Genomic DNA, 10,032 nt, shown 5'->3' on the forward strand with positions numbered 1-10,032 from the left:
TACAAATCAAACAACTTGATAATGGAATTTTTGTAAGTCAATCCAAGTATTGTAGAGATTTACTGAATATTTTTGATATGGATGACTGCAAGCAAATAACTACTCCTATGGGATATGGTACTTACATTGATACATATGAAGCTGGAAAATGCATTGAAATATCAAAGTATCGAGGTATGATTGGATCTCTTTTAAATTTAACTGCTAGTAGACTTGATATCATGTTTAGTGCATGTCTATGTGCACTCTATCAATCTAAACCAAAAGAATCACACTTAGTTATTGTTAAGAGAATCATGAAATATCTTAAAGGCACAACTGACGTTGGATTGTGGTATCCAAAAGGAAGTATATGTAATTTGGTTGGTTATTCAGATTCAGATTTTTCTGGATGCAAAACTGAGAGGCAAAGTACAAGTGGTACTTGTCATATTTTAGGAAATGATTTAGTCTCTTGGTCTTGCAAGAAACAAGTATGTTTTACCCTAAGCACTTTTGAAGTTGAATATATAGCAGCAAGTAGTTGTTGTGCCCAAGTGTTGTTGTGGCTTAAACAAGAATTACGAGATTATGGCTTAGAATTAGGTTGGACTCCTCTAAAATGTGACAATACTAGTGTTATAAACCTCACAAAGAATCCAGTTATGCATTCTAGAACCAAATACATAGATATAAGACATCACTTCTTTAGGGACCATGTCCAAAAGAAAGATGTGACTGTAGAATTCGTTGATACTCATAACTAACTAGCAGTTATTTTCACTAAACCCTTGGCTAAAGAAACAGTTTATAAAATTAGACGTGGATTAGGCATTCTTGATGAAGCTTACCTATCTTAACATGATTATATGATTATATGTGTGTTTCATTATGTTTATCTCATGTCTACTTGTACTTAAATGTGTTCACTTATGTTTAAAACTTTCAAATTTTGGGTCAACAATCATTTTCATAGTATCAATATGCCCAAAATTAATTTTTTCTAGGGTCAGTAATCGATTACTCTAGAGAGTAACCGATTACAGGGTTGAATATGGAGTTTCAGTAACCGATTACTCAAATGAGTAATCGATTACTCAAAGCTGCTGTTTGAAATATTTAAAAATTTTAAACTGAGTAACCGATTACTCAAAAGTGAGTAACAGATTACTCTGTGCAGGCATATATATGTTTTTCTTCCTTGTTTTCAAACTCATCTTCTTCCTCTTTCTCTCTCACTCGTGTAAACCCTTCCCAATCTCTGAAAATTTCATTTTTTTTTCCATCCGTTTTGAGTGATTTTTGTGTCCATTCATATCACATTTTCAATTCTAAACACTTCTATACCATCATTTTCGTGATTAGTGGACAAATTCAAAAAACTCCAAATCTCTCAAACCCAAAAACCTAAAAACTTCAAAAACCCAATCCATGGCATCTTCTTCAAGAACAAAGAAGCAACACACTAACATGACTCAAAAGAGGCAAGATACTTCATCCTTGGAAAAGGGACTTCATCCTTGGAGTCTAACCCTATAGATTTAGCAAGACTTCTCGCAAACGATGAACAACACAAAGTCTTTGAGGAACACTTCCATGGACGAACCATCTTTACTCCAAAATTCGGTAATGTCGGGAACTTTGACTTTGAAGATTTTCTTTTCCCTTATCTTTTACGGTAGCAAAACCATTTCGATTTTTTCTATGAAATAAATGATATTTATCCAGAACTTGTTATAGTATTTTATTTCAACTTGAACTTCCAGAAAAACCATCTTACTTCCTACGTGAAAGGAAAAGACATTGTTTTGGATTTAGTAACTCTTTGTTCATTATGCTGTAACATACCCACTCAAGGTAGCACAACGAGTTTCAACCTTGTTTGTGAATGAGATAACTATGATCGAAATGATTTCTACTATTCTCCGTGTAGAATTTCAAAAGGTGAAATAGAAATGCGTAAGCAAGAAGGCTTTGGTGAGAATTTTAAGAATAAAGATATCCTATTTGCTGGACATCTCAAACTTGAGGATCGTTTGCTTCACTACTTTCTGAGCTATGTCATTTTGCCTAAATTTTCAAACCATTCTCAAATCAGTGACATAGAACTTCAATTGATGTATGCTACGATGTATAAAATCAAAATCAATTGGGCTTAGATGATAATGAGACAAATGTGGACTCTTCGAGGAACTCAAAGTCTCTTGCCCTATGCAATCTTCATAACCAATATTCTTGAACATTTCAGTGTTTCTACTGTTGGTGAAACCAAGGTCTCTCTTAATCTTCATGAAAGCCAGATTTATGTGGAAGTGGTCCACAAAATGGGATTCTCCTTAAATCCTCGTGACCGCACCTATAAGCATAAAACTGATAACCGATTACTCCTACTGATCAATCAGAACCTGCTCCTTCTAATCCTCCTGAACCTCAACCTTCTGAGTTTAATGCTCAATCTTCCTCATCTTCTTCCATGCCTTCAAATCAGATGATTTTGGATGAGTTGTTCTCTCTTTGAGGCTACATCACTAACCAGAGGGATGCTCTTGATGCTCGGAATAAAAAAATCCAATTTGAACTTCATCGTCTCTCTTATAAGATGAGTAACATGGACATTGATGAAGACAGCTTTGAGCCTGACTCTTAGATTATCTTTGTTGTTAGGATTTTCTGGTTGTAATGGTTTTCATGGCTTTTAGACAAAATTTGCTATTATGTTGTTTTGTTGTTGTTGTTTGTTGAACAAATGTTTGAACATATTTTGTTTTATGCTATGAATTGCTATGTTTGATTTATATCTTATATATGAATATGTATTATGTATATATATATATATATATATATATATATATATATTATGCTGGAAACTCTTGACTTTTCTTCTTTTTGATGAAGTCAAAAGGGGGAGAAGTGTATTTTCTGTCAAATTGTTTTCAGGCACATAACTCCAAATGAAAGGGGGAACATACAAAATAAGGAGAGCATACTCATGTCATCTCAACATATCTCAAAGTATGCTGCTCTAAGAAAACTACACTATTAAATAAGATATTGGTTTGTCATCATCAAAAAGGGGGAGATTGTGAAGAAGATCTTTGCTCCTGGCCTTGACACGGTTTTGATGAAGATACCAACATCACAAAAAATAAGAAAAGGAAGAATACTTATGAAGACAAAGAAGACAAAGCTTCAAGACAAACTAGTCTAAGTCTAAATAGGTACTTCTATCCTATGTTCTCGAATATACAATAGTAGTAATGCTCAAACTATTTTAAAAAAAAATTGAAACACTTCAAGTATAAACAAAACAATTTTAAAAAATAGTGTGTAACAAGTTACTGTATTTAAGTAAAAGGTTATATAAGTGAGAAAACCAGTTACCCAACAAAAACTGTGCAGGGTAATTGATTACTGTAAGTGTGTAACAGATTACCCAGATTTAGCAAAGTTGAGTAATCGATTACTCAAGGCTGTAATCGATTACTCAAGGCTGTAATCGATTACTCAAGGCTGTAATCGATTACTCAAGGCTGTAATCGATTACTCAAGGCTGTAATCGATTACTCAAGGCTGTAATCGATTACTCAAGGTTGTAATCAATTACTCTAATTAAATTTTAAATGCCCAGTTGGATAGAGAGTTTAGGTAATCGATTACTCAAGGCTGTAATCAATTACTTAGAGTTGTTGCATCAGTTTTCAGATTTCAAAATGAATGATTTTCATCCCAAACGAAAAGGTTTCATCCAATCAATTCCCACCCTTTCAAAGATGTGTTATGGCTGGTTGGAAAACCTATTTAAAGATATTGAAACTTAGAATCAAATCATAACTCTTACACAATCTTCTCACAAACTTTCAAACATAATTCTGAAAATTCTCTGAAATATTTTCTGCACTTTTTGCAACTTGTTCTTAAACTTTCAAAGTGAATTTTCTGAGTTGCTTGAAGTAAAGTGTTTTAAAGTTTTACAAACTTATAAGAGCATTATTACTTAGTATACAAAGAGTTATCAGATTGCAAGTGATATTACATTCCAAACTTGTAACGACAATCCTGCCATTGTTGTAAATTCTTCATTGACATTTCAGAATTCTTTCTTTCACAAGGGTGTGATAAGAAAGGGGATATAGTCACTTGGAAAAGATGTTTTCCAAGAGTGACATAAGTATTAGTGAGTGACTAAGGTACATAGAGGTCTCAGAGTGAGATATTGTAATTACAACTCATAATATTTAGTGAAGAAATCTCTTGTGCTGAAGAGTACTGGACGTAGCCTTCAGTGGAAAAGAAGGTGAACCAGTATAAAATCTCAGTGTACTCTCTTCTCCTTTATCTCTTGATTTTTACTTGTTAAATTTCTGCATAGTTTTTCCGTTGCACTTAACTCTTGATTTTGTAGAAAAAGTTGACATACTTTTAAGTCAACTAATTCACCCTCATCTTAGTTGCAATCTTAGTCTTACAGTTCATTGTGATAGATTAGAATAGGGAAAACATAATGGAAAGTGTTATGAAACTGACTCTAGACAATGAAGAGGAATACCAAAGTGAGACTTTGAGTGAGAGTGAGGAGGGTGAGACCGTGAGGGTGAGATAGTGAGAGTGAGGTTGAGTCAGAGTGAGAGGTATATTGTATTTGTGATGCTTCTGCAATCTTATATTTCATATTTGAAAATGATTTCCTTTATTGTTTTGTATAAATTAAGAGGCCATGCTAATAAAACTATGGTCGAATGCCATGAGAACAATTTTTGGGATTTTGTATATATAACTGTGGCCTGATCTATTTCTTAGAACACTTTTTCACTGTTATGTTTTAAAAAAGTAAAAAAATGTGTAAGAGAAAAATTTTAAAAATTGTTGCCTAATGTGGTCTACAGCCACAGTTTTTGACCTGTTGCAATGAAAAGTGTTGCCATAGGCCAAAAATATTGTAGTGATATAATATCTCAAAAGGAGCCTTGTTGTCGAGAAAGGTGTTTGGCTGCCTATTTATTAAATGAATTGCATGTGAGACTGCATAATTCCAAAAACATTTGGGAATGTTAGATTGAAAAATTAAGGCTTTTGCCACTACAAGTGCATGTTAGTATTTCCTCTCAACAATTTCATTTTGTCGAGGAGTTTCCACACAAGTAGTTTGTTGGATAATGTCTTTGAAGGATGAAAGTCCTTGATAAGAAACTCATTCCCATTGTAACTTCTTATGCATTTCATTTTGTATTTGAATTGTGTTTCAACATAGGCAATAAAATCTTTAATCAATTAGCTTGTTTCAGACTTTTGTTTCATGAAAAATATCTAAGTGAATCTAGATTTATCATCAACTATAGTAAGTAAGTATTTGTGTCCAAATGTAGAGGGTATAAATTTAGGCCCCATATATCTATATGGATTAAATAAAAAATGGAGGCATATATGATTGTATTAGGAGAATAAGGAAGTCTATGTTATTTAGCTAGATGACAAGGCTCACATGGATCAATAGTTCTATTACATTATATACAAGGGAAAAAAGTTTGCATAGTAAGCATTTTGTTATGTGATAGGTGACCTAATATAGAGTGCCACAAGTTCTTATCATCATAGCTAGAATGGACATTGATATTGTGTAGTTTAGGGTGATTTCTGCTAGTTAGCGTCAATGCATAAAATCCTGCTTTTAGTTCAGCTGCACCAATTATCCTCGATGAGTGTGGTTCCTGGATTTTGCAGCCATTATTGGTAAAAAATAGTGTCCATGGTAGTATGGATTTGAGTCTAGATATGGATATTAAATGGAAGTTAAAGTTGGGAATGTATAGGATATCAGTGATGTATATGGTTGTCTCATTTGATTGTTCATCAAAATTTAAGACAACATAGCGATTTGCATTGCTTGAGTTGGTAAAGTATTTTGGGGAAACCAATGATTTTTTTTAGCAAATGTCCACAATGTGTCCAAGTTTTTGACAGTAGGTGCATATGATCTTCTGATGTCTTCCTCTTCCCTAGTCGGATGATCTTTCTGATGTTTAGTATCTATTTCTATTTGTGTCTCTGTAGTCTTGGATCTTTTGATTACATTTGCCTATCTTGTTGGACAAGGATAAAAAATACTTTGTTTATTGGTAGTAGGGGATGTATTAACGTGACTTATGATCTCACTACAAAGAATTAATCATTCAATCCTCTCAAGAAGGGGATCACATGATCATGTTCCTTGTAACCTTTTATGGTGGGGATTAGGACAAATTGCATTTTATGTCTCATTGGCAAGATAGAGTAGGTCTATAATTGTTACCATAATCCTTTCATTTGAGTAAAGTAAGTGTTAATGTTGGAACAAGATTGCTTAATAGAGTGAATCACATCAATCAATTATGATATCTTAAATACATCACATTGATGGTATCTTTCACCAACATCTTCTCAAATTTCTTGTGCAAACATCAAAATTTTATATAGTAGAAATCCTCAAATCAGAAGGACGGATTGGATGCAATACTGGTGGATTAGCATGAACTAAGATAAAAATCCATGTAAATTATCTTAACCCTTACCTAATTTGCTTGTGATAATTTGTATATTTGTTGTTTATTTTGTTTTACTCATTGTTAAGTTTTGAATCTTATGTTCAAAGATTCCTTTTGATTCAGTATTGTTGTTAATCGGTTCATAATACATTATCTAACAACTAAGTACACATAATCTTCACTCAATGGATTATCTATCAATTAAAATAAACATAATTGACACTAATCTTTGTGTAATCGATTATAACCGTAATGAAGTCATTATTTTGTTTGAAAATCAATTATTTGACATTGTTCGATGAATTGAAGCAACGAAATAGCTTCACACCTCCTCTAAGTGTGTAAATCCCTTATTTACTAACAAATTTGTCATTGATTATACCAATAATACTGATGTAAAAAACTTGTATCAAGTAATAATTTCTCCAATTACTATGATGATTGTGTTGTGTGGTGTCTGGTAAGCAATGGATTAAGAAATAAGAAAGTTTTCATTGAAAATGTGTAAATTTCATTAATTTCATTAATTTCATTGAAAATCAATTATTTAACTATCGTACTAAGGGCTAAACTGAATACGTATAATCCTTAACAATATCAAATTCATGAATAAAATGACAACACAACCAATAAGGTATTGATCTAGTGGTATATGGTTCTAATAAATCTTGTATCATACTAAGTTAAATGTCAATGGTTCATTGCTGAGACGGATAATCACACTCCCGAAATGGATTAGTCCCTCACGGGATTACATCAGCTGTCCTACTTGTTTGTATTATTACATGTGTCAGGAGATGTGATTAGTCATAAAAATATTTAATAATTACAGTTTTAACTTAAATAATATTTTTCAATCAATAAAAGTTGATAGTACACAAAATGATACAGAAAGTGAGACAACAAATATACTCCCGTCCCATACACATAGGATAAAGGGAAACCCATGATTATACTAAAATCACCCATCAGCAAAACGTTGCTGATAACAAATGCATGGATTATAAAACTAAAAGTAAAAGAAGACTCTGTAATCTTATTGTATTATGAACATGAATCCATAAATCAATTACAGTGTCTTGAACAACTTCATATTGTAAGTATAAATTAATAGAGATATTATCAAATGAAAGTTGAATCATTTCTTTTTCCCTTTGGAGTGTTCCTTTTTCAACTGATCAAACAGGCTTCCATCAAATACAGATTGAATTGTTTCTTTTTGCAATAAGCCTTTCTTGTCTTTGCCAAGTTTGTAAAGGACATTCCATTCAACCCAGCTACCAATCCTATACAATATACATCAAATTGTTGCAACATATTAATGGTTATCATTTTTGGACTGAACTAATATATAACTTTTGAGTGTAATATTTATACAGATTTAGTATATCATTCATCATTTATTTGTGTTACTTTTTTAAGAATCAATAATAATTAAACATAAATGGTAGATGAGTGATAGTATATAAAACTCATATACAATCGATAATCAATGCATATATTTTTTTTCATAATTTTTATTTATCAACTAAAAGTGAACAATGTAATGACATAACATAGATATCACAAATTCTACCTTCCTATGAAATCTTTAGGCTCTCTGTTTGCCTTTATCATTTCATTCAGCTCATCATATGTTAAGGCATTTGGATGTGTACGTGCATGTTTGGTGAAAATTTCTTCAAATTTTGATGGAACAAACCTAGAAGGCCATGGTAAATTGTAGTCAAGCAATTATGACAATGAATTCAAATGGTTCATAAAGTTTAGAATACTTTATCAAAATATATAGAAATAAGATATATTGGGAAAGGAATGTGGAAACATGTACCTTCCTTCAGTGTCATAGCTTCCAGTGTCACTTCCATGTTTGGCAAGTTTGATGTTCTTAACTTCAATTGGAAAGAGTGGAGATGGAAATTTTCCCTACATCAACATGGAGGATTTGTTAATGGCATAAATTGTAACTGGATTCATATTAATTATTAAATATACCATATATGTTTTCATGATATATGTCCCTCCCAACAAGTGTTAATCATATGAATAAAATTATTGATCTTTTAATCATACTAAAGATCTAAGAGAATCTTATATTATTATACCAACACCTATTATTATTTGAACAACTAATTATCACTTTCACTAAGAGCCTTGGGTTTATTTTGGAAAAAAAAATATCCTCTTAGAAAATCAACTTACAATTCTCATACACTATAATATAAGAAAAGTGATGTGCATCACAAAATCATTATTGATTGGTTAACAAAGTGACATATTTTACTTTGTAATGATATATAAACAACCCATCTAAATCAATATTTATGCCGTCTATATATATGACATTGCCCTCAGCTTAAACAACCCAAAAAAAACAATATGAAAAAAATGAAAATATTTTCTCTTACTTATTTTTTCAATATTAAATTTCCATATATAGGCTGCATAACCCTACTAAAATGAAATAATATGCTTCTCATTTAAATTTTCTTAATGCATTTCTACTCTTTTTTAAATATAAAAAATATATATACATTTATTTCTTGAAATAACAAATATTATGAAACAAAAAAGAAAGGGATTGAGATAATTACAGGGCGAGTACTCTGACTGAGACCCAGATTGATAAAAATTGCAAGTCCTGTAGACAACAATATCCCACTCCCAATTTCACGCAGAGCTGTAATTAATCAATCAAGATCCACTCATAAAACTTATAATCATACTATAAAATTAGCTTTGTTTTTAATTAATGCAAAAAAATAATATTTAGTTTTCCTAAAATAAATGATTAATATGTGAAGTAGATCTTTAAACTTACTCTTAATAAGTGGATCTCCTCTGAAAAACATATATGAGACTGAAAATTAATTAATGACATTAAAGTGAAAGAAAAATGATACAAAACCTTTGTAAGTTTCCCATGGGTAAATAACACCATCTTGGTTCAAGTCAAAGAATTTAGCATGCTTCTGCAAAACGTTCTCCTGAACTGGAATGGGTTTTTCATCAATAATACCACCAACTTGTCCTGCATGTGGATTCATTTTATGAAAACGAAATTGAAAATTATAAAGAGACAGATACTAAAAAGAAAGTGAAAAAGTTGAGAAGAATGTAAAGTTATGGCATACCCGCTACTTGTTTACTTAATTTTGAGGTAGGAGAAGAAGCCATAGTGAAGAAACTTAGAAGGAGATTAGTTTTTTTTGATAAAGCTATAAATGGTAGTATACTATATATAGATACAGAATATGAGTGCTGATTTTTATAGTATATGAAATGATAATAAATTATGTCCTGCTACAAAGAGATAAATTATCTCCTTTTATCAGTGAAATTATGATATGTGTCATATTTCATTATTTTTTATAAAAATAATTCTAAAATTAAACAAAACAGTACATATATCATATTTTTATTAACTGATAAACATAAGTTATCTCATGTTATGAAGCCATATATTATTCTCATATGAAATTATGAAAAGTGTAACAGGTATTTTCTATATGTAAAAATTTATACGTAATTGAAA

General features: G+C 31.2%; 1 protein-coding gene across 1 annotated transcript; it reads right to left on the bottom strand.

Moving 5' to 3' along the window:
• Positions 1 to 7,503: 7,503 nt before the first annotated feature.
• Positions 7,504 to 9,761, bottom strand: LOC109340631 (probable peroxygenase 5). The gene is made up of 6 exons (XM_019578351.1): positions 9,632 to 9,761; positions 9,406 to 9,528; positions 9,092 to 9,177; positions 8,329 to 8,423; positions 8,074 to 8,199; positions 7,504 to 7,783 (listed from the first exon to the last, which is right to left on the bottom strand). Exons 1-6 carry the CDS (start codon positions 9,672 to 9,674, stop codon positions 7,636 to 7,638), a joined length of 621 nt encoding a protein of 206 aa, XP_019433896.1. The 5' UTR covers positions 9,675 to 9,761; the 3' UTR covers positions 7,504 to 7,635.
• Between the last annotated feature and the right edge of the window lie 271 nt (positions 9,762 to 10,032).

Source organism: Lupinus angustifolius, unplaced genomic scaffold, assembly GCF_001865875.1.
Source record: "Lupinus angustifolius cultivar Tanjil unplaced genomic scaffold, LupAngTanjil_v1.0 Scaffold_215_7, whole genome shotgun sequence".
In the NCBI taxonomy this organism is placed as follows: Eukaryota; Viridiplantae; Streptophyta; class Magnoliopsida; order Fabales; family Fabaceae; genus Lupinus; species Lupinus angustifolius.

Coding starts and splice junctions, on each gene's coding strand:
- LOC109340631 (XM_019578351.1), bottom strand. CDS start 9,674: ATGGCTTCTTCTCCTACCTCAAAATTAAGTAAACAAGTAGCGG. Junction 8,424..9,091: donor TCAGTCAGAGTACTCGCCCT/GTAATTATCTCA, acceptor ATGTTGATGTAG/GGAAAATTTCCATCTCCACT. Junction 8,200..8,328: donor AGCTATGACACTGAAGGAAG/GTACATGTTTCC, acceptor ATGGCCTTCTAG/GTTTGTTCCATCAAAATTTG.